General features: G+C 59.5%; 1 protein-coding gene across 10 annotated transcripts in view; it reads left to right on the forward strand.

Annotated features, from left to right (window-relative positions):
* The window catches only part of IQCE (IQ motif containing E), a 40335-nt gene extending 20517 nt beyond the window's left edge, over window positions 1-19818 (forward strand). For 7 of the 10 annotated variants that reach the window (XM_070362863.1, XM_070362861.1, XM_070362859.1 and 4 more), the window contains 13 exons: window positions 179-228; window positions 2103-2266; window positions 3868-3923; window positions 5045-5223; window positions 6849-6953; window positions 8048-8138; window positions 8955-9128; window positions 10377-10400; window positions 11453-11563; window positions 12186-12307; window positions 12895-12995; window positions 13822-13908; window positions 17032-19818. In XM_070362863.1, coding sequence (XP_070218964.1) covers window positions 179-228; window positions 2103-2266; window positions 3868-3923; window positions 5045-5223; window positions 6849-6953; window positions 8048-8138; window positions 8955-9128; window positions 10377-10400; window positions 11453-11563; window positions 12186-12307; window positions 12895-12995; window positions 13822-13908; window positions 17032-17159 — 1392 coding nt within the window. In that variant the 3' untranslated portion in view covers window positions 17160-19818. Of the gene's footprint in view, window positions 1-178; window positions 229-2102; window positions 2267-3867; window positions 3924-5044; window positions 5224-6848; window positions 6954-8047; window positions 8139-8954; window positions 9129-10376; window positions 10401-11452; window positions 11564-12185; window positions 12308-12894; window positions 12996-13821; window positions 13909-15151; window positions 16263-17031 lie in introns of all 10 variants that reach the window. The other 3 variants (XR_011462668.1, XM_070362858.1, XM_070362860.1) reach the window with 3 other exon arrangements.
* The last annotated feature ends 3564 nt before the right edge of the window (window positions 19819-23382 follow it).

Consider the following 23382-nt stretch of genomic DNA (forward strand, 5'->3'; position numbering starts at 1 on the left):
TGGGTGGTGGCCCTGCTGCTGTGTGGGACCCTCCCCTTCTAGTTTATCTTGACTGGAACACAAATCAGCAACTTAGTGCTAACTTCCTGCCACTGGGCCGACAGAGACTCAGTTTTTCAGAGGACAGTCTCCTTGGTGCTCGCTTTGTGTTAGCCGCCTTTTAACTTGGTGTTTGCAGATTCACCGTCTCCATGGTCTTCTCGCAAGCTCCGAGATGACAGGAAAGAGGTACGACCCTCTGTCTGTCTGTCTGTCTGGGAGCCCTGCTCTGCATGCTGTCTGTGTGTTCAGCGGCTGGCAGAGTAGGGGCGCTCCTTCCGTGGAGCGTGGACCCCGCCCTGGGTCTGGGGCTTCTAGCTGCCGCTCGAGCTTCAGGCTCTCGTGTGCCCTCCCTGGGGGGTCACGGATGCCCCCTCCCAGCTGCCGTCTCTGACCCCTGGCAGCGTGGTTGGTGCTCTGGGCTCCCGCTGGTGCTCCTACCTCACAGCTTCCAGCTTAGAAGCAGGAAACACTCTTTCTCAAAGCAGATCTTCCTTTTAGGAAGACATTTAGGACCGAGTACAGGATCGTCTTGCCAAGTACCTTTACTGGGAGAGACGGGGCGTTTCCTCAGCACGTACATCTTCCCCTGTCCTGTCCCCAGATGATGTCAGGCTCTCAGCAGGTCAGGGAAGGAGGGGTCCCTTGTCACAAATTCAGTCATGTCACCAGCCTCCGCCGTGAATTACTGACAGTTACTCATCATCTGGGCTTCCCAGGCGGCTCAGCGGTAAGGAACCCGCCTGCCAATGCAGGAGATGTGAGTTCGATCCCTGGGTCGGGAGGACCCCTGGAGAAGGGAATGGCCGCCCACTCCAGTGTTCTTGCCTGGAGAACCCCATGGACAGAGAAGCCTGGTGGGCTACAGTCCACGGGGTCGCAGAGTCAGAAGCGACTGAGCGACTAACGACAGCAACAACAGTTAAGCCTTCACCGTTGCCAGCACGCTCTTCCCTTTTTCCTCCCCCAGTAGCTTAAAGTGGGGGCGGGAGAGGGGCCAGAGGACTCGCAGGTGGCATCCATGGTGGGCAGCGTTGTGTTCTGTAACGGGCCCTCGGTGTGAACGGGCCCTCGGTGTGAACGGGCCCTCGGTGTGAACGGGCCCTCGGTGTGAACGGGCCCTCGGTGTGAACGGGCCCTCGGTGTGAACGGGCCCTCCGTGTGAACGGGCCCTCCGTGTGAACGGGCGAGTGATGGCCCGCCACCCCCGGGGAAGCACGGGCTCCATCCTGACACCCTCTGGTCAGCTTTCCCATCACCCGGCCAGCGCACAGCCCGCCTCCCCGTGTTTCTGTCTAAAGGCGCCTCACTTGGTGCCCATTGTTAGCTCATGAGCCCTGAGCCCTCCACCCACCTTGGCTTGAGCCTGAGCAAAGCCCCAACACACGCAGTCCCCCCGGAGCCACGTCTCAGCTCCTCCCGATGACGAACTCCGCTGCAGGGGGCTGGGGAAAGTGGTGAAGTCAGCCCAGAAACGGGAAAGACCACGTGGTCCACCCTGCTGAGAGCAGATATGAGAGCAGACGCGGGCAGTGCCTGTCCCGCCGCCGGGAGCGGGCTCCCCGAGACTCAGAGCCTCCTCCCCTCTGCCCTGGGTGGCCACGGGGATACCACAAGGCACCGCAGGCGTCCATCCGGCGCTCACAGAGAAGATTTAGCGAGCAGACAACTTGGCAGATGAGGAGTCTGTAACCAACCAGCGTTGACCGCACTTTAGACTTTGCAGAGAAGGAGGCGCGATCAGAACAGCCGTCCAAGGACAGGACTGATGGAGCAGGAGGGGCGGGACCCCTCCACGGCTCTTCTGGTGATGTTGCTCCGTCTGTCGCTGACGACTGGACGCAGTCCCGTGTAGGCAGGCGTGCCCATGAGAAGAGTGAACCCCTGTCCAGGGTGACAGTCCGCTGGTCTGGGAATCGCAGTCAGCCTTCCCCGTGAACCGCACACCTTCATGCTCAGGACACCCTGAGCGCCCAGGCCGCCGTGTGCCTGCCCCTCCCCTGGGATGTGTGTGAGGCCAGCTCAGGACCTGAACCTTACCCGCTGGGTCTTGTTGCTCCTAGGCCTCCAGTGGAGAAGAAAATAGGCCTTAAAAGGCAGAAGAAAATGAGCAGTGCCCTGCTGAGCTTGTCCCGGAGCGTCCAGGAGCTCACGGAGGAGAACCAGAGCCTGAAGGAGGACCTGGACCGCATGCTCAGCAACTCCCCCACCGCCTCCAAGATCAAGGGTACCTGCCCAGGCCCCCGGGGGCAGAGGACATGCGAGGGGACCTGTTCTTCCTCGGCCACCCCGCTGGGCAGCGCTGCCCCGCGCAACCAGCCTGCCGTGGGCCGAGCACGGTCCTGGACCCCGGATAGAGCCGTGGAGGCCTGTGCGGGAGGGGGAGGCTGTCCCGTGTCACCAGCCCGCCGTGGGCAGGGCATGGTCCTGGACCCCGGGCAGAGCCGTGGAGGCCCGTGCAGTGGGGGGAGGCTGCCCCGTGTCACCAGCCTGCCCTGGGCTGAGCACAGTCCTGGGCCCCCCGTGCCGGGTAGGGGAGTCTGCCCCACGTCACCAGCCCGCCGTGGGCCGAGCACGGTCCTGGGCCCCGGGCAGAGCCGTGGAGGCCTGTGCAGCGGGGGGAGGCTGCCCTGTGTCACCAGCCTGCCGTGGGCAGGGCATGGTCCTGGGCCCCGGGCAGAGCCGTGGAGGCCCGTGCAGTGGGGGGAGGCTGCTCCGTGTCACCAGCCTGCCCTGGGCTGAGCATGGTCCTGGGCCCCCCGTGCCGGGTGGGGGAGGCTGCCCCGTGTCACCAGCCTGCTGTGGGCCGAGCACGGTCCTGGGCCCCAGGCAGAGCCGTGGAGGCCCGTGCAGTGGGGGGAGGCTGCCCCGTGTCACCAGCCTGCCATGGGTCAAGCACGGTCCTGGGCCCTGGGCAGAGCTGTGGGGGTGCGTGCAGGTGGGAGAGGCTGACCTGCTGAAATAGCACTGGGAAGGGGCAGATAGGGGGTCAGCCGTGCCCACAGCCGGGAGGGGCACTCCGGGCAGCGGGCACAGAGCCCCGAGTGGGCCTGGCACTGTGAGGCAGCCAGCGCGCCCAGCCCCTGGAAGCGGGGGCCGGTGGAGGACGGGGCCTTGAAGGCCACTCAGAGGGCAGCGGGTTTGTGCGGAGGGGAGAGGAGCCCCGCTCCTGTGCTGCATGGAGGCCACGCAGGAAAGGGGTCCGCGAGGACAGCACCCTGCAGGGTCCTCTGGGGCTGCTGGTGGCCTGGCCCAGGGCTCCGCAGTGGCGGGAAGCGGCGTGAGGTCTGGCTACAGTCGGTGCGGGCAGAGGGGGGCCACAGGGGGAGGCTGCGGCTGTGCTCGAGGGCCCAACGAGGGTCAGGCACACGGGTGACGTCAGGGCAGGGCCCCGGAGGGAGACTTGGACCTGGGACTTACCAGGTCAGGGGACAGATGCCCAGCCCGTGAGCAGGGGTGGGGGGTGACCGCGAGCCTCTGGGCGGGTAGTGGACACCAAGCACCCACAGATCCGGGTGGAGTGGGCGCTGGAGGAGTCCCGCTGGGTCTGGGAGGACGAGGGCCGGGGTGGGCTTGGGATCAGCCGCAGAGCTCGCTGGTGAGCCGGAGCAGGGCTGTCCTGGCAGGCGGGGCAGCCAGGAGAGGTCTCACGGAGGAGCTGAAAGGAGCAGTGGTCACCGCAGAGCCGTGCGGGCACCACAGGGTCCTGGGCTGGGGGCCGTCCCTGGAGGGGAGCCGTCTGGCTGTGCCCCAGACAGGAGGTCCCGGCCGAAGGGATCCGTCCGATGGCTGTGGAGGTGTGTCCCTCACACCCCGTTGTCCCAGCAGGCTACACAGACTGGAGCAAGCCCCGGCTGGTTCGGCGGATCGCAGAGCTGGAAAAGGTGAGTGGTGGGCCCCTACGTGCCCTTCCCTCCCCAACCCTGCCGATGCAAGAGGGGCAGGTCCCAGGAAGTGGGCAGAAGGAGCCTTGCTCCCGGGACATAAGGGGGGCCGTCTGTGCCCAGGGACAGCTACGCATGGGATGAGTTGGCCAGAGGAGACTCTTGGGGTCTGGGTGGGACGCCTGGCCGTGTCAAGTCTGCCCTTGTGTCGCAGACGGCAAGGCGTGGTCACACAGCACGCCACAGCACTTCCAGCTTCGGAGGTAGCCGTCGGGGATGCGTAGGACCCGACCTTCAGAGAGCCAGCCTGCCGGGCCCGGGCTCTGTGCCGCCATCACTCACCAGGCGGGTTTCTCACCGCTTGTGTAGCGTCTGAGTTCACAGAAAACCGCGCATCCGCACTTTACCAACCAGGCAGTTAACAGGTCCTCGCGTCCCCCACGTGGATTTGCGAATCTGATTCTGTTGAGGTTGGTCAGACGTGTCTACACTGTTCCAGCATTGGTAAAACACAGAGTCAGAGCTCTCAGTTGTTGGAGCAGAGTCAACCTAGAGGGGAACAGTAAAAATAAAAATCGAACCTGTTTACAACGGCAGGAGACAGTGTTTCTGTAAACTGCGGGTAATTTAAGAACGAAGCCCGTCAGGAACGCAAGGCGCCTGAAGGCAGTCCAGGAGCCAGTGGGCAGCGTTTTTCCACGTGGGGTGATGCTGACATCGGTGGGAGAGGGTGCTGGGAACCTTCAGGCTCGGAGCGGGCCTGTCCGTCCGGTTGACAGCCTGGGACAGAACATTGCAGACATCCTGGGGCCAGCAGGCCAGCGAGCACAGGGAGGGGCAGACTGGGCTCACGTTCTCCAGCTGCTGCAGCGCCCGCCCCAAGCCGGCTGGGCCTCCCTACCCTGGAGGGGGAGAGTGACGGGGTTGGGGCCCACTCCCTGCCATCGCCCCCAGGACTCTGCGGAGCTACCCTCTCCCCAGGCAGGGTCCCAGGCTTCTCGCGTCACACACAGAGGTTTCCCCACCCCCCTCGCTGGGTGGAGGTTCCCTCTGGCTGCTGTCCCTTTTCTAGGAAAGTAAAATCAGAAATAACATCTAACAGATGCCTGTGTCGCCTCCAGAAACTCAGTTCGATGGAAAGCCCCAAGCCCCAGGCTTCAGAGGCGGCGAGGTCGACCTCCCTGACCCCCTCGGCGTCCAGCCCCACGTTGCACCTGCAGGAGAACGAGCGTCTGCACGGAGCGGTGAAGAGCCTGAAGGGCGAGCGCAGCGCCCTGCACACCCAGCTGCAGGAGAGAGAGTAGGTGGCCCGCTCCAGGGCGAGGGGGGCGGGGAGGGCACGCCCGCTGATGCGTGCCGTCGCTGCAGCGGAGCTGCCCGTGGGTCTGGGGAGGCACAGGGCACAGCGGCTGTCACACAAGCCTCTGTACATGGTTATTAATCTTCTGAGGGTTTACCCGTGAGGCGAGGGCAGCTTCGGTGATACAAGGAGGCACTCACTGGCCTATTTCGTTATCAAATGCATGGGGAGTGCCATGGAAATCTTACACGAAATTCCAGAGGGCTTTCCAAATTCTTTCTTAGAGAAGAACTTACTTTCATTGGTCTGTGTAAAATGTCGGCCCTCCATTAGAGCTCACACACAGGGGTTTAAAGATTCCGTGCTCTGCTCACGATCTCTAATCTGTGCATCAGAAAAGGCCCTGGTGCTGAAGAGCACAGAGTCGTCAGGGCGACTGTGAGCATGTGGACAGCAGAGCCTTGAGGTCTGGTTTATTTCCTCTCTGCTCTCTCGCCTCTGGCTCTGTAGCCCACAGAAGACACGCCTGTCTCCTGTTCACCTGTGGCTTCTCCAGCTGCACTTCGGAAATGCTGTTTCTCAGGCCTTGCTGCTCAGAGCGTGGCCTGGGGGCCAGCAGCCTCAGCGTCACACAGGACCTCTTAGAGGTAGAGACCCTCGGGCCCCGCCCAGCCGGGCCCTGCCCACGTCTCCTGAACCCGGCTTTGTCTTCTGAGAGCCCCCTCCCCGATTCTGTGCACGTTTAGGTCTGTGGTTCACAGCAGAAGGCAAATGATTTCACCTGCAGTGGAAGTCTGACAGTGCACCCGTGTGCTGGGTTTATAAACATTAGGAGCCATTGTGCTTGTGGCTCAGCTGGTAAAGAATCTGCCTGCAATGCGGGAGACCTGGGTTCGATCCCTGGGTTGGGAAGATCCCCTGGAGAAGGGAACAGCTACCCACTCCAGTACTCTGGCCTGGAGAATTCTATGGACCTTGTAATCCACGGGGTCGCAAAGAGTCCGACACGACTGAGCGACTTTCACTTCCACTTTCTTTGGCACACTGAAGAGCATCTCTGATGATCTAAGCCACCGCGTGACGTGATAACAGTTTCTACTCATTGAGCCTTTACGACGTGACTCATGCATGTATCTCATTCGTGTGAGGTCACCACCTCAGTGAGCAGTGGAACATTTTAAAGCCACGTTCTTGGCCACGTGTCACCTGTGGGGCACGGGAGAGCTTGGGGGGAGATGCCGGGGGACCCCCGTCCCCGGCTCAGGCTGCACCCCCCACTGCCAGCCCCAGGAGCTCTTATCTGAGTGCAGGTCGATCACCGAACAGTGTGACCCTGGCTAATGCCTGTGCCTGGGCTGGTGACGCCCGCGACAGCGGGGCCTGCGCCTCATGCGGCCGCCCTGCTCCTGGCCGCCACTGGCACAGGCAGGTGCTCGGTAAACGGCTGAGCGGACGAGGCGGCCCCGGGCTCCCAGCGTCACCCAGAAGGGCCTGTCGGCGCCCTCGTCTGCGCAGAAGCGAGGAGGCCGGACCCGCTGGTTTTTCCGAGAGCTCCCCCTGCTCCGATGACCCCGGCACTGTGAGCCTGTTTCAGTGACGCTGAAACGTCTCTGGTTCTTGTTCAGTTTGGAGGTGAAGCAGCTGCTGCAGACGAAGGCCGAGCTGGAGAAGGAGCTGGAAAGCATGAAGGAGGGAGAGAGGGAGAGAAGAGAGAGAGAGAAGGCGTTGAGGTGAGCGGGCGAGGATCAGGAAGCCACATGGTGCCAGGCTGTCCCCACCTCCCTGCCTGCCCCCCCCCCCGAGGCCCACCCCCGCCCTGGGCCCAGAGCGGCTCTCGTAAAGCTCCAGCCTGATCACACGGCGGCTCTCCTGACGTCTTTCATGGCGTTGCTGCTGCCTTCAGGGTGAACACCCGGCCTCCGGGGAGAGGCCCCTCACGGTCAGGCCGGTGTTGGCTCTTGGGCTTCACGGCCCCCCTCCTCCAGCATGTCTTCCTGGGCAGCCTCAGAACACGCCCGGATTCCACACCCTGGTCAGGATAAGACCCAGGAGACAAAACGTAGAAACGAGGCAAATGTCCATCAGATTTAAAACCTGAAGTACATCCTTAGAGAGGAGTGAGGCCAGCCCCTGCTGCAACATGGGCCAGCCTCAGAAACGTGATGCCGTGACAGAGGCAGGCGGAGACGCTCTCAGACCGTCTGATTCGGAAGTACCCGGAGCAGGCAGATTCCTCGAGAAGACAGCGGATGGTGGTTGCTGTGGGGTGGGGGAGGGAGTGAGTGTCAGGTTAAAGGGCTCCTTTCTAGGGGACGGAAGCGCCCTGGAATTGGGCAGTGATGACGCCTGCACAGCGCTGTGAGTGAGAACCCACTTAACTGCACACTTCAAAAACGTGGGCTTGGGGTTCTGTGAATTTATCTCAATAACAAAGGCCCCAAAAGTAGATTAGAAATCCAAGCAGAAATATTTGGTGCTCAGAATAATTAGTAAGATACACATTACTGAAAGGAACAAAAAAATACTATTTTCAGAATAAACGTGACTAGACGTTGTCAGAAGCCTAGAATTAAAGTAAATCAGAATGGGCGGGTATGTGGTGAAGAACTGTTTTTACTTTACCTTTGAGATCTGTGGCCAGGACATGCGTTGTATCTCCCATTCCCGCTGTTTATTACCTAGTCATTGGTCACCTCAGTTCCTCCCGTGAGCGGCCGTGGGGTCCCCCGGGCCTACGGGGCTCGGTAGGCAGCCCCCTGCTGTCACTTCCAGACGCTGACACAGCGTCATGGCAGGTGAGGTGTCCTCCCCCTTCTCACCTTAGAGAGGAGGTTCAGACGCTGACCAGGAAGTTTCAGGAGCTGGAAGGAAGTAAGAAGGACGAGGAAGATGAGCCCGTGGCGGCGGCTCCCGAGGTAGGGCTGTCTGTTTTCACCTCCTGCCGGTGCGGGGAGGTGGGGGAGCCCTAAGCTGACGCTCCGAGGTCCCACTTGTTCCCACACCCGCGGTTTCTCCGGAAGCCCTCGGTGACAGTCTCGTTTTACCATCACTGTCGGTTTCTATGAGTGGTGCCATTGAGTCCTGGGCTTCTGGACTAACCGACGACGGTCAGTTCATCATACCACTTGTATCAGCTCGCCCCACGGACTTCTCCACTGAGAAGCACGTGTCTGCACAGAGCCTGCGGTCTTCCCGTGAGAAAGTCCAAATGTTTTTCTGTTTACAGAGAAGTTTCCCTGTAGATAATAAATGTGGACCCTAAAATAGTAGAAATAAGTGCGATTTTTATGGTCGTGATAGCAATTCTTGATTCTTTCCCCCTTAAAAACCAAGCTAGGGATCTCTTGCCTTTTATCTCAGAAGTCCCACCTACGTAATCCCGTACTGCACTGGAGGGAAGACCGTGACAGGACCCCCGCGAGGCGGACACTCGCGCACAGATGCCCAGGTGCACGAGCCCAGACAGGGCGTCGCGGTCACCCGGGTGGCACCACGGGGCCTGCCGCCTCACGGGAGAGCGTTCCCCAGTCACAGGGCTCACGAAAGCCGGGCTTTACCGTGTACACCCGTGGGCCTCTGAGCACTGTGGACACAGTTTCCTCTAAATTAGAGAGTCTGGTCTGATAAGCGTCTCCGGTGTTCTCATATCCTGCCACCGCCTGCCCGAAGGCCATCTTCTCTGCCCCCCCGACCCCCTGGAGCTCATCCTTCTCACCTTGAATTCCCTGCAGACCCATGAAGAACCCAGCCAGCCTCCCAGCCCCACCGCCAGCCCCTCCCAGCCTGATGCTGAGCCAGACTGGAGCCAGGGGGGCTCCTCCTGGCCCCCCTCCACCTGCTCAGAGGGGAGGAGAGACGAGGCCGCCAGAGTCCTGCAGCGCAGGTGGAAGGGGTACCAGCGGCAGGTGAGCGCCCCGCGGCCCTGCTCCACCCGCTGGCGGGAGGCAGGGTGTGAGCGTGGAGGGGCGGGAGGGAGGCGCGCTTGGAGGCGTGTGGGAGTTGGGGGTGCAGCGGCAGGTCTGGAGGCTCTGTCACCCTCCTGGTGGGCTCACGCAGTGGCGGGCCGGGTCCCCGGCTCCCTGGAACGCTGGCTCCGGGCACATCCTCTCCCCCAAGTGTGTTCCTGCCCTTCCGCAGGGCTCCTGGGACCGCGTTTTGTTAGGGGCAGGGAGAGGCTGTTGGGGGTTGGGGGGAGGAGGCGGGCCGGGCCAGGGGGCCGTGGGCCCGCACTGGTGCCTGTGAGCTGGGGCAGCGAGGACTGCGGACCCGAGCCCTGGGGGGACCCCCGCGTGGCCTGCAGAGAGGGCAGGGGCTCTCTGATGGTGGAGGGCCCTACGGGAGCCCTCCGGTTTATGAAACGCAGCTCAGTCCTCGTTCCCCCAGCCGGACAAGCACAACCAGAGTTCTCTGCTTACCTGAACGTTGTAAAATCTTAGCTCCAGAAAGTAGGCAGTGGAGGTTTGTTATTGTAATTTCTTCCCGACTTATTACAGAAGTGTGCAAAACACAGCAAGTTGAAAGGATTCAGTGCATTCAGTGAGGTTCTGATTCTTGCCCACCACCTCGATTCAACAAGAGTTAACATTTAGTCATGATTATTTTCCACACGTGCTGTTTTTTTCTGGAATTGTTTGCAAGTAAGTTTTAGATGTTATGAGGCCTCCGTGTGTATCTTCTCTGAATAAGGACATGCTGCAAACCGCAGGACTGTGGCCACACTCGAGACGCTTGCCCCCGAGATTCTGATGCGTGTTCAGGCTCGGGAGCCAGGGACCCAGAGCCTGCACGGGTTAGGGTTAGGGTGAGCGTGTCCTCCACAGAGGGCACCCTGTGCTCGGACGGCTCCAGCTGGGGGCCTCCCTCGTCCAGAGCCTCAGACAGCCCCGTCACAGCACATCCCCACGAGTCACTTCACGGCAGACACCCCCACCAGGCCGCGTTTTCCGCAGTGATTTGCCGTCCTGACCGTGGCCGCCCGCTTCGCCCTCGCTGCTGCAGGCGTGTCCGGCTCCCCCAGCTCCACCTGCTGCTCCCAGGGAGTCAGGGAGGCCGGCACCGTGGTGTGGGTGGGGGGAGGGTGGGCTCGAGAAACAGACACAGCACTGCAAAAAGCTCACCCTCGTGTTAACTCGCCACTTTTCTCTCTCTTTCAGAAAGAAAGGGCTCTTCTGGATGAAGTAAGCAAGTTTTATTTCACCAATTTCCAAAACACATGTTTGCACTTTGGTTCCACTGCCTGTGGGGGAGGGGGTCCCTGTCTTCACGAAATCAGGCTAGACCCCAACACCGAGTCGAAACACTTGAGTGCTGCTAGTGTGCAGTTGGTGCGTGGATGATTTCACACTTCCGTCTCACTCACAGCATCCCCTCAGCACACTCGTGCGGACCTCAGTTCTGCATCCGCGAGCTGAGGGCCCTCGGAGCACGGACCGTAAGGCAGGCCAGTCCAGGCTGGAAGGTGGGTTCAGGGCACGCCCCCGGCGCCGTGGGGCCACCGGTCCCGCCTGCCCGGCCGGGGCGTCCCTGCACGGGGCCTTGAGGAGGAGAGGCCTCGCCGGACCGGGAGGAGAGGAAGGGCACCCGGGCAGAGTTGTCACGAGCGGAGCCCACTGGGAAGGGGAGAGCCAGGGTGTGCCCAGGACGCGGGCACCTAGGCTGCCGCTCTCCCGAGCCTCACAAGGGCTGCAGGCCCGTCCTCGGGCTCTGCTGTTGCTGACCGGGGCTAGAAGCGGGATCATGGAAATGACAGCACCGCTCCTAAAACCCGGCCTATTGATCCCAGAGCTTACAAAGCGTTCACGCAAGTTTCTAGAGAAAAGCGCTCAAGAGCAAGGTTAAAGGATAAATCACTCCTCTGCGATAGTGTGAGGTCACGCTCTACCCTGCTCGACCACAAAGACACACACAGAATGAAGTGTGGGAAATGGAGTAACTACCTCGGTAGCAAACGCACCTGGTAACGGACTCACACTAGTGGTGAGACGGGAGAGCCTCTACCCGACGATTCGTTTGTATTCCAGGATTTGCTTTACCGTGGGGTCCAGCGTCTGGGCCGGTTCTCTGTGGAGGCCAGGCATGTTTCTGGCTGGGAGAGGTCCGGGGCGAGTGAGGAGCAGGAGCCTCAAGGGCAGGAAGAAGCGGGGTGCCTTCTCTGCTGACAGGACCCCTGCTGCGGGAGCCTCGCCTCTTCCAGGGAAACTGACCTCTGTCTGTCTGTCTCTCTTGCCAGGCGGCTACCGTGCTGCAGGCAGCTTTCCGGGGGCATCTAGCTCGGGCGAGGCTGTTGTCCAGGGCAGCTTGTGTCTCAGAACCCCCCAGGATGCCGAGCCCTCCCACCCAGGTACCATCGGGGCTGCCCTCGGACCCGAGCCCTCTCTCTCTCTCTCCATCTCTTCTCACACTCCATCCACCGACAAGCTCTGGGACCTCCCTGGCGGTCCTGTGGTTAAGACACCACCTTCCAAAGCCGGGGGTGTGGGTTTAGTCCCTGGTCGGGGGGATAAGATCCCCCATGCCTATGGCCAAAACACGGAAAACAGAAGCAATATTGTAAGGGATTCAATAAAGACTTTAAGATTGGTCCACATCCAAAAATCAAAACAGGGCAAGTGCAGGCGTCTCCAGGCCCTGGCATCCTGCCCTGCCCTGGGTGTGCCCCTGGCCCCTGCCCCTGGGCACCTGGCAGGGTTGAGCTCAGGAGCTGAGTGGCGTGGAGGCGCTGGGACATGGAGTACCGTCTCCACTGCAGGGTCAAGACAGGCCTAAAGTGGGATAGGAGCACCCCCAACCCTGTGAACCACAAGACATAAATTTTAAGGATCTCTAGAGTCTTAAGAATTAACCTAAGTAACGAGAGGAACCACCTGAATCAGATTGCGCTGAGGGTCGAGGGTGACGGGCCTTACCGTGCGGGAGGGGGCAGGAGTCTCAGACGGTTCCCTCCCCCGCTCCCTGCGCCCCAGGACTCGCCCGAGCCCCGCATCCCGAGCCCTGCTGCCCAGGCCGAGGGAGACCCGTGGCAAGAGGAGGCCGTCACCATCATCCAGTCTGCCTTCCGGGCACACCTGGCACGGGCCAGGCACAGGTCGGTCCACCTGCAGGCCCCTGTGTCCAGACACCACCGGGTGGGAGCAGGCTGCCATCCAGGGAGGCACAGGGTGAGGGACCGGAGCGTGTTCCACCCGCCTCTCGCTGCTGGGGGCCCCAGGCTCCCGTCCTCAGAGGAGCCCTTCGTGGAACTGTTTCCTCTCGCTGGAAGCGTTAGAGTCCATGCGGCTCTGGGAGCCACTGGTTTGCAGACTGGCTGTGGCCTGTCCTGAGACCCTGTTTCTTCCTGGAGGAGATCGTGGCCTGAGCCGTGTTCAGGAAGACGGGGGTGTCGTCAGAGCTCCCCTCATCCACCCTCACTCTTGTCCACAGCTCCCTTCCCTCTGGACAGAGCCCCACAGCCCTCGACTCGGCCAAGTGGCGTTGACTGCGGGCCAGGGGCGGAGCTCGGGTCGGGGCCCAGGCCGGGAGGTGGGGGGCACGTCTGAGGTCCCTCACAGCCCCCATCTCAGGACCTGGGCCTGTCGGGTGCCGGCTGGCCGTGCTGGCCGCGCCTGGGGCCCCAGCTGCCGGCCTGGGGCTGGCCTGCGTGAGGTCTGAGCCGGCAGGTGTCTCTCTCCCCAGCGACCCCGGTCCCGGGGCCAGTACTGCTGCGGTTCCCGACAGGCCGGCCCAGCCACCCCCCAGGGCCCCCTGCTCTCCACCCTGCCCTGCGGCCGGTCCCGGTAAGTGCATTTCGTTTGGGTTTCACACGGGGGTGGCTGGCCTTCTGAGGTGGACACTGAAAGAGCTGCCAGCCTCCCGGGAGCCAGCCCGTGTAGTCGCGTCAGGGGGCTGGGCCCGGAGCTGGGTCCAGGGTCGGTGACCACCAGCCGCACGGTCCGAGCTTTGTGGCTTTGATTTTTATTCTCAGCTCTAACCACAGTGAGGTGGTTTCCCTCCTTTGGGCCAGTGTTTTTCCTGTTTGTTGCTTTTAAGCAAAACTGTATTTCCTTTTCTGCCTGCTTAAGACCTGCCAGCCGTCAGCGCAGAAACCCCTGGAGCGGTGGGGTGGCCGCCCGAGGAGAGGCCTGCCCCCGCTCTGCCCCGCTCTGCACTCAGGCCCTCGCGGCCGGGCCCTCCTGTGTGAGACAGAGCACGGGGCGAGACCACTTGCCCGTCGATTTTGGCCCGAAAGCTGATCCCGACTGTCCTCCAAGCCCTTCCCTCCTGTAACTGGGAAGGCTCCATCTGTACTTGCTTGGACCGTGAGGCCAGAGATGGGCAGAGGCAGTGTTTGGGGTCAGAGCGGTCACCAGACCAAAAGCACGGTCCTCAGCCTGGCTCGGGAGCAAGGCCTGCAGGCGGGAACCTCCCGAGATGGGCTTTCAGGGCTGAGCCCTGAGGTCGTGAAGATGGACTCGCGGAAAGGGGGTCGCGGGGAGGGAAGGGCGCTTCCCATCAAGGAAAAGCTACAAAAGGAGCGGCATTTCTGACCAAGACGGGTGGGAAGACGTGTGGTGTGACCACGAGTCTGTGCAGATGACAGCCTCTGTCTGCGTGCCACCGCAGGGCAGGGAGACAGCGAGGGCAGCGGCAGGGAGACCGCCAAGGGGCCGGCTCCAGAGGACGGGGCGCCGAGGCCGCCACCCTGCTCCGGTGAGTGTGGGATCCCGTGGCCAAGGCCCCTGCCCTCCAGGCTCATCTGACCTGGAAGTCAGTTCAGTTCAGTTCAGTCGCTCAGTCGTGTCCAACTCTTTGCGACCCCATGGACTGCAGCACGCCAGGCCTCCCTGTCCATCACCAACTCCGGAATTTACTCAAACTCAGGTCCATCAGGTTGGTGATGCCATCCAGCCATCTCATCCTCTGTCCTCCCCTTCTCCTCCCGCCCTCAATCTTTCCCAGCATCAGTCTTTTCCAGTGAGTCAGTTCTTCAAATCAGGTGGCCAAAGGATTGGAGTTTCAGCTTCAGCATTAATCCTTCCAATGAACACCCAGGACTGATCTCCTTTAGGATGGACTGGTTGGATCTCCTTGCAGTCCAAGGGACTCTCAAGGGTCTTCTCCAACACCACAGTTCAAAAGCATCAATTCTTCAGCACTCAGCTTTCTTTATGGTCCAACTCTCACATCCATACGTGACTACTGGAAAACCATAGCTTTGACTAGATGGACCTTTGTTGGCCAAGTAATGTCTCTGCTTTTTAATATGCTGTGTAGGTCGGTCATAGCTTTTCTTTCAAGAAACAAGCATCTTTTAATTTCATGGCTGCAGTCACCATCTGCAGTGATTTTGGAGCCCAAAACAATTAAGTCTCTCACTGTTTCTATTGTTTCCCCATCTATTTGCCATGAAGTGATGGGACCAGATGCCATGATCTTAGTTTTCTGAATGTTGAGTTTTAAGCCAGCTTTTTCACTCTCCTCTTTCACTTTCATCAAGAGGCTCTTTAGCTCTTCTTCGCTTTCTGTCTTAAGGGTGATGTCATCTGCATATCTGAGGTTATTGATATTTCTCCCAGCAGTCTTGATTCTAGCTTGTGCTTTATCCAGCCTGGCATTTCACATGATGTCCTCTGAATATAAGTTAAATAAGCAGGGTGACAATATACAGCCTTGACGCACTCCTTTCCCGATTTAGAACCAGTCTGTTGTTCCATGTCTAGTTCTAACTGTTGCTTCTTGACCTGCATACAGATTCCTCAGGAGGCAGGTCAGGTGGTCTGGTATTCCCATCTCTTGAAGAATTTTCCACAGTTTGTTGTGATCCACACAGTCAAAGGCTTTGATGTAGTCAATGAAGCAGAAGTAGATGTTTCCTGGAACTCTCTTGCTTTTTTGATGATCCAACAGATGTTGGGAATTTGATCTCTGGTTCCTCTGCCTTTTCTAAATCCAGCTTGAACATCTGGAAGTTCACCGTTCACGTACTGTTGAAGCCTGGCTTGGAGAATCTACAGCCTTCTAGAGCTAACACCCAAAAAAGATGTCCTTTTCATTATAGGGGACTGGAATGCAAAAGTAGGAAGTCAAGAGGTACTGGAGTAACAGGCAAATTTGGCCTTGGAGTACAGAATGAAGCAGGGCAAAGACTAATAGAGTTTTGCCAAGAGAACGCACTGGTCATAGCAAACACCCTCTTCCAACAACACAAGAGAAGACTCTACACATGGACATCACCAGATGGGCAACACCGAAATCAGACTGATTATATTCTTTGCAGCCAAAGATGGAGAAGCTCTACACAGTCAGCAAAAACAAGACCGGGAGCTGACTGTGACTCAGATCATGAACTCCTTATTGCCAAATTCAGACTTAAATTGAAGAAAGTAGGGAAAACCACCAGACCATTCAGGTATGACCTAAATCAAATCCCTAAGTGACAAATAGATTCAAGGGATTACATCTGATAGACAGAGTGCCTGAAAAACTATAGACAGAGGTTCGAAGTTCGTGACATTGTACAGGAGGCAGTGATCAAGACCATCCCCGTGAAAAAGAAATGCAGAAAGGCAAAATGGTTGTCTGAGGAGGCCTTACGAATAGCTGAGAGAAGAACAGAAGCTAAAGGCAAAGGAGAGAAGGCACGATATACCCATTTGAAGGCAGAGTTCCGAAGGATGGCAGGGAGAGGCAAGAAAGCCGTCCTCACTGACCTGGAAGCCCCACGTTTGACGTCGCCCTCTGTCCGGCTCAGTACCCCCCGGCTCTGTTAGAGCCGGGACAGCCACCTTGGACATTCCCTCCCAGACCTCACTCATCAAGCTCCCCACGCCGGCACGTTTTCCTCCAGAACCCAGTTTCACTCTGATGTCAGCAGACCCCACGCTGGGTGACCTTTAGAGGCTTCGATCAGGGCTGAAGTGTCTGTTTGTGCCGCCTTTTTCTCCTCTCCTTAAACGTGTGTCATTTTGAAGCGGCCGCTGTCCCTCCTGCCTGATGGGCACCTTCGCAGGTCTCTGTCAGGCCTCCTATTCACACGAGGAAGCAGTCTCCATGAAAACTGGACAGTGAGTGCCTCTCTGATCTGATTGTGAGAGTATTTTTAAAGGAAAATAACTGAAGATAACCTCGAAAACTGATGTTTTTAATTTCAGAAGCTTCCACTTTAATCATTTTCTTGGAAGTTACAGAGAAAAAGCTGGCCCGTCACAGCATGTGCAGAGCGGCTGGGCCGTAATTTCCTCCCTTCTTTTATCTCAGATCGGGGATCGGCGCCTCTTTTATTCCACTCTGCGGAGCAGTGAGAGCAAGGCGCCCCGGCCCCTCCCTCGCTCCCTATCCAGGGGCCATGGAGGCTGGAGGTGGTCTGCAGGGTGGCCCGCAGGCAGTGCCCCAGCCTCGCCTCAGCTGGGGGATGGAGAGCGTAGTCGTGTGTGGGAAAAGGAGTGGATAGTCACAGTGGTCCCCAGATCTCCCGTCCAGTCCCACCCCCTCCTCCTCAGGGCTCATGTCCTCCTGCGGACGCTGGGGCCACCGGCCACCAGACCCCTGGACTCTGCCAGAAGGGCGACTCGTGGAGAATTCCCGCCACAGCCCCGTGTCCCCTCCCTTTCGTGGGTGCCTTGCCAACCTGCTGGTGCTGAGCGTGGGGGCGGGGCTGTGCAGCGGGCAGCGGGCCGGTCGTCTACCCAGGGGCCCCGAGCGTGGTCGTGATGCCCCCTGTCTCTGTTTCAGTGGAGTCCCCTGTCTCGGGGGGTGGCTGTGCAGTGGGGAGCGGGCCGGTCGTCCACCCCGGGGCCCCGAGCGTGGCCCTGACACCCCCCGTCTGTGTTTCAGCGGAGCCCCCCGTCTCGGGACTGCAGCCCATGGCACCCACACCCGCGGAGGATGTGAACTCCGACGACTCCGACGAGATCGTCCTAGCACCGTCTCTGCCCACGAGGAAGAGCGCCTGCCTGCCCTAGGCCCCGGGCTGGCCTGCATGCCGTGACGCCCGTCAGGGACGCCGGGCTCAGAGGACAGGCTAAAGATTGGAGAGTAATGTATCTTGTTAGGAAAAGAACGCTACCTGCTGGACACCTCGGCCTTCCCTGCCTCTTCTCTCTGTTTGCCCCTTTGCTTGTTTGTTGAAGGGACCCAAGGCCTTTCCTTTACCTTTGGGAAGGGGTCGCCCTGTTCTGACCCCTGGCTGCCCCTCCCGCGGTGGTCTTCAGAGCCCACAGACTTTCTCCCCGTACTAGAGGGCTGCAGGGAGCCCACAGAGACGGTCTGCATGGCCCCTTCGGGCCCCTGTGGCCGAGACATGGACAGCACCGTCGACAGCGCTCCATCACCCTCCGGACGGCTCTGCCAGCGGGTCAAGCTGGACGCACCTGCTGTGCCTTTTGGAAGAGCGAGTGAGCAGGAGACAGGCCTACAGTCAGGGAAGTCTCTCCATTCCTGAGACAGAACGCAGTTCCGGAGACGTCGGCAACATCAGGGCCCCCAGATGGCCCATGTGCCTCACCCCCCCACACACAGGCTCTTCTGCCACTTTCCCTTGGGGCACTGATCCCAGTCAGGGGTTGGGGGTAGGTTGGTCACTGAGTGGAATAAGCCTTAAAAAAATACCAAATTACAGTCACAGAAGCAGCATCAAGGCCGCTTCTACAGCACACAGCTGGTGCAGGGGGGTTGCTGTCCCCCAAGCCCAGCGGCAGGTGCTACAGACTCCGTGGGGCTGCCCCGCGCGCCCACCGCATGCAGACCCCAGCTCTGAGGGGCCGCAGCCTGGGGCGGGAGTGGACATGAGGGCCTTTTAGGAGCTCGGGTCTGCTTCCTGTCTGGGAGATCAGCCCTGGCTGACGGGGGGAGCCTAAGGGCGTCCAGGCCCCCAACACCCAGGGCTGCTGCCCAGCCTCTCCCGGGGCGGGCCGTGCAGCTCAGGGAGGGCTGACGGCACAAAGCCGGCTCTCAGCTGAGCCCAGGGGCCTGCCCACACCCTGGGTCTCGTCCCCGCCGACCCCCAGCCCCCCCACCTACAGCTCCTGGTGTTGAACCTCAGGGGCTCCGGCTCAGACGTGTCCTCCTCTCAGGAATCTCTTGGCCCTCCTCTTGGTGGTCAGAAGCTTCTGGCTCCAGCACCGACGAGGTGTGTGGCCCAAGGAGCCTGTGTGGTTCTGGCTCATGCGTGCGGCAACCTCCCAACCCAGCCCCGTCCACCCCGGGTCACTCGGGGGACCCCGGCCCCCTTTACCGCTTAGGTATTATTCATACCGTAGCTTGAGAAAACGCCGGCTGGGGACCGGGCTTGAGTTATTTTTTTCTTTATTTGGCCCTGAGCCGCCAAATCCACTGTTTTCCGTCTGTTTCCCCATTGGACTGATGGCTCACGCGGCTGGATTCCGGCTGACCTCTGCCCTGTTTCGTCCACTGGGTCCGCTGCTCCTCTTGGTGCTGGCTCAGCTGAGGCCCGTAGGAGGCACCCAGAGGTGGTGGGGGCAGTGCCCGTGGGCCTGCTCGTCCCCAGGGGTCCTGCTCCCCAGAACCCACTCAAAACCGGGTGTTTCAGCTTCAGTCCTACTTAGGAGCCCAAGGCTCTGGGCCCTGCAGCAGAGATCACCTTCAGGACACCACCACCACCGCCCCAGGGCCTGGAGACCAGGCCGTGTGCAGCAGGCTAGCCATCAGCAGAGCTGGGCGAAGTCAGCCCCCGAACCCGAGTTTTACAAGAAAATGGCCCTGAGGATTGTAAACGCGTAGATGCCTATGCTCCTTGCGTCCGGCAATGTTGATGTAGGAAAAGTGGAGTCTTGCAGCCAGCTCAGTGAACGGCTGACCGCAAGGCTGTGACCCTCTGACACTGTGCGGCTCCGTCCCCTGGGGAATGCCAGGTGCCCGCGGGCTTGCAGGGCCCAGGGCTCAGGCTGGGGTTCTAGGGCCTGAGCGGCACAGGAGCAGGGCCTGGGCTAGAGGGCCGCCTCCCGCGGTGCCCGCCTCCCGCGGTGCCTGCCTGCCTGGCGTTGCCCCATCAGGTCGCCCCGTAGAGGGACCAGAGCGCTGGTCCCAGCAGCAGGACCAAGTGCATTAGGAAAGGGACAGCCACCAGCTCAGGTTGACTGGGGCCAGTGCTGCAGAGCTCTGCTTCATTCTTGAGCAGTAAATACACTCTGGGAAAGCCACATTCACCCTCAAGGTCTGAATATTTAAAATCCGCCAGAACCCACCTAAGCCAGTTCAATCCCTGCTGTGGTTTGGGAAGCAGTGTTCGGTCTCAGAAGTTCTGAGGACCGGAGGGTGGGCGTACACAGCTTCTCCGGGTCAGCCGGCTGCTGCCCCAGGACTCGGGGGTGGGGGGAGTGGGGGCTCCCCGAGCTCCCCGGGGTCTGTCAGCAGCTAATAGAGCCAGGCGAGCCTCCTTCAGGGCCAGAGGTCTCACTCGTCAGGGAGTCGCAGGGTGACGCCAGCACGCAGCCTCCATGGGAGGGGCGCCATCACTTGTCCCCAGTGACGGCCGTGTAGTTTCCCGACCTTACGCGTAACTTATCCGTGAACCTTTGGAAGGGATCAGGTTTCCCTCTGCGCGGTATCGGCTTTTGTAAATAAACGTTGTTTGGCGGGTCTTTGTCTGGACTGCCCCGCAGACCTGTGGCTTTTCATGCACGACCCTCGGGGGTGCAGTCACCAAGGCTCCTGGGCTTCCGTGCACGGCACAGGCTTGGGGGTGGGGGCCCCCGCAGTCAGCTTCCTGCCGTGCAGCCTCTGCTGTCTCTTCGGATTTCTCCTCCTCGCTTGTGAGCGAGGGCATGAGCATCACAACGTGAAAATGAGGGGGGTTTCTCCCCCTCAGTCTTTAATTTTTGTTTTAGGAGCAGAGGAGGAATAACTTACTTAGGAATCACACAGATGCCAAGGACCCCTCAAAAAGCTGACTTCTAGAAAAATAACTGTTTTCCAACATTTTGTGGGAAAATCTCAGCACGAGGTGCACCTGTGTCTTGGCTTGCTCGCGGTGGCTTGCCGGGCCCTTGAACTTGTCTGAAGCCCTTCCAGGGCTGGCTGGTTGGCTCCAGCGCCAGCCCGAGCCAGTCACCCTGTGCCCTGTGGGCAAGCCGTTCATTTGGGAGACTTGGTGCTGTCAGAGGAGCGGGCTGGGCTTCAGGAGGCTCCAGCAGAGGAGAGCAGGGCTTGTCAGACCTCAGCCTGGCCACGAGCCTGCTGCACCCACTCTTGCGTGAGGCTGGGGTCCGGCAGCAGAGAGGCAGCCTCGAGGGGAGGTGGTGGGAGGAGAATGGAGTATGCCCCGCCCCAACAAGAAGAGAGGCGGCACGCGGGTGTGAACCTGTGGACACACACGTATGCACACACACGGGACCCTCTCCTGACGCCTTCCAGCTCTTCACTTTCGAGGTGGCCCCAGTCTGGTCTGCCAAGGAGCACCTGAGCCTCGCTGGAGGCTGCGGGCCCCTGCCAGGATGATTTTAAATACAAGGTTCCTCAAAGTCACAGAGGAACAGAGAGAGGAAATGTCGGAACGCAAACCCCTGGTTTCTTTCAGCTGTCGTTGGGTCAGAGTGTGAATGTGGGGTGAGGAACCGGTCGCCAGCTCGTGGCCTCTGGCCAGTGCTGCCTGTCCTGCCTGGAGCCGCATTAGACGGTCCTGCCTGGGGCCCTGGGGGAACGTTTCCATGGTGCCGTGTCCTTTCTGAATAGGGAGACGGGGAGCCCCTGAGCTATTCGCTAATGAAGCCCAGAACAGCCCGGATTCAAAGCAGCGGGTCCAGTGTGTGCCAGGGCTCCCGGCTGCATCCAGGCGGCCTCCCGGCCCCTCCCTTCCAGCCGGGCTTGCAGGGGTGAGAGCTGGCAGCCTGGGGGTAGGGGGCTGTGGGCGCAGCGCGTGGAAACGGCAGAAGGCTGCTGTCCCTGCTCACAGCAGCCTCGTCCACTGGCGTCCGTCTCAGAGGGTCTCCTGCTCAGCGTAGGGACGGCCCCTCTCTCTGCAGCTGGGGACCCAGGGGCCCCTCCCCGAGCACCCTGGCCCGTACCGACCCTTCCTCCGCTTGTCGGTCAGACATGGGTGTCCCCAGGACTCTGACCCCAACACCCAGAACCCTCAGTGTGGACGTGGGCGATTGCACACACGCCTCTCCAGTGCCTCAAACCTGGCTTAGCCCAGCGCTGACTTACCTTTGCCCCTAACCTGCCCCCTGCCAGAGGCCCCACCTCAGAGAATCACAGGCGTCCCCGCCATGTCCCCCAGCCTCCTCACCCTCCGCAGTCTCCAGACCCCAGCGGCTGCTCTTCTGAGGCCCCAGCATCTGCTCTGCAGCCTGGTGAGCCCCCAGGCGCCCCTCGGACCCCAGGCACCGCCCAGCTCCTGATGATGCCGTGCCCCCCGCACACCGCCGCAACAGGCAGAGCAAACACACACACTCTGACTGAAGCCTCGGGGAGCGATGCGTGTGAAGCTCCACCATTTCTCCTGAGGTGCCCACAAAAACCAACCTGAAAGTTGCGATACTTTCTATAGAGGTGAATTACACTGGAAAAAGCCAACTTGCTCATGATGCATTAATTTGGCGACACATATTTGAAATCATATAAAACAACGCAAACTTTGGTTTCGTGAACACAGGGTGACATCACCCCCGGCTTCGGTTCTTCCTTCCACGCGGACGGCCACAGGTGTCTCCCCCGGCCGAGTCTTCCTCACCCACGCCTGGCTCTCCAGCCGCCTCCTCACCGTCTCTCTTCAGATGTCTTGACATCTTCTCCAAAATGACACAGGCCTCACACCCGTTAGCATGGCTACTATAAAAACAAAAATAAAACTCACAGGTGTTGGTGAGCAGATGGGGAGGCAGGAATCTTGTGCCCTGACGGTGAGAATTTAAGATGACAACTGTCGTGGACAGTTGAATGGTGATTCCTTAAAAAGTCAAATATAGACTCCATGTACGCATGCTCAGGGGCTTCAGTCGTGTCCGAGTCTTTGTGACCCCATGGACTGTAACGCACCAGGCTCCTCTGTCCATGGGATTCTCCAGGCAGGAATACTGGAGTGGGCTGCCATGCCCTCCTCCAGGGGATCTACCTGACCCAGGGATCAAGCCTGCACTGGCTGAGTTTCCTGCATTGGCAGGCGGATTCTTCACAGGGACAGTCCATAGACGCGCCGTAAAGTTAAAAGTTAGTTGCTCAGTCGTGTCTGACCCTTTGCAAACCCACAGACTAGCCCGCCAGGCTCCTCTGTCCATGGGATTCTCCAGGCAGGAATACTGGAGTGGGTTGCCATGCCCTCCTCCAGGGGGTCTTCTCGTCCCAGGGACAGAACCTGTTTCATATCTCCTGCATTGGCAGGCGGGTTCTCCCAGGGGAGGTCCGTAGACTCACCACATGATCCAGCAATTCCACTTCTCCACCTACACCCCAAAGAGTTGACAGCATGGACTCAAACAGGTATTTGCACACCCGTGTTTACAACATTATTCACAAAAGCCCAAAGGTGGAAGCTAGCCAGGTCTATCGAGTGAACAGACAATCTTAACAGGGTTCATCCATTCAGTGGAATATGTTTCAGCTTTAAAATGAAGGAAGGGCCTTCCCTGGTGGCCCAGTGGCTAAGACTCCGTGCTCCCAATGCAGCGGGCCCAGGTTCGATCCCTGTCAGGAAACTAGATCGCACGTGCTTCAACTAAGGGGTCACAGGCCGGAACTAAGACCCAGCACAGCCAAATAAATAAATATAAATCGGTTATACCCCAAAACAGAAAGTTTAAAGTTTGGGGAAAATATAAAGTAAAAATGCTTTGCCAAAGTCCTTTGAGGAGCTGGAGGCTTCCCAGGGTATGAGCTATCTTGTCTGCTTGCATGGCCTTGCAGTAAAACTTTCTCTGCTCCAATAAATAAATATAAATAAATATTTTTATTTTCTTAGCATTTGTTTATTTGACTTCACTGTGTCTTACTTTTGGCACATGGGATCTTTAGTTGAGTCATGAAAACTTTTAATTGTAGCAAGTGGGATCTTGTTCCCTGTCCAGGGATCAAACCCAGCCTCCCTGCATTGAGAGCACAGTCTCAGCCACTGGACCACCAGGCAAGTCCCTAAATAAGGATTTTTTTTTTAAAGGAAAGAAATTCTGATACTTGGTACAATATTGGATGGACCTTAAGGACACGATGCTCAGTGGGATACGCCGGACATGA

This window comes from Bos mutus, chromosome 25 (genome assembly GCF_027580195.1).
Source record: "Bos mutus isolate GX-2022 chromosome 25, NWIPB_WYAK_1.1, whole genome shotgun sequence".
Taxonomy (NCBI): Eukaryota; Metazoa; Chordata; class Mammalia; order Artiodactyla; family Bovidae; genus Bos; species Bos mutus.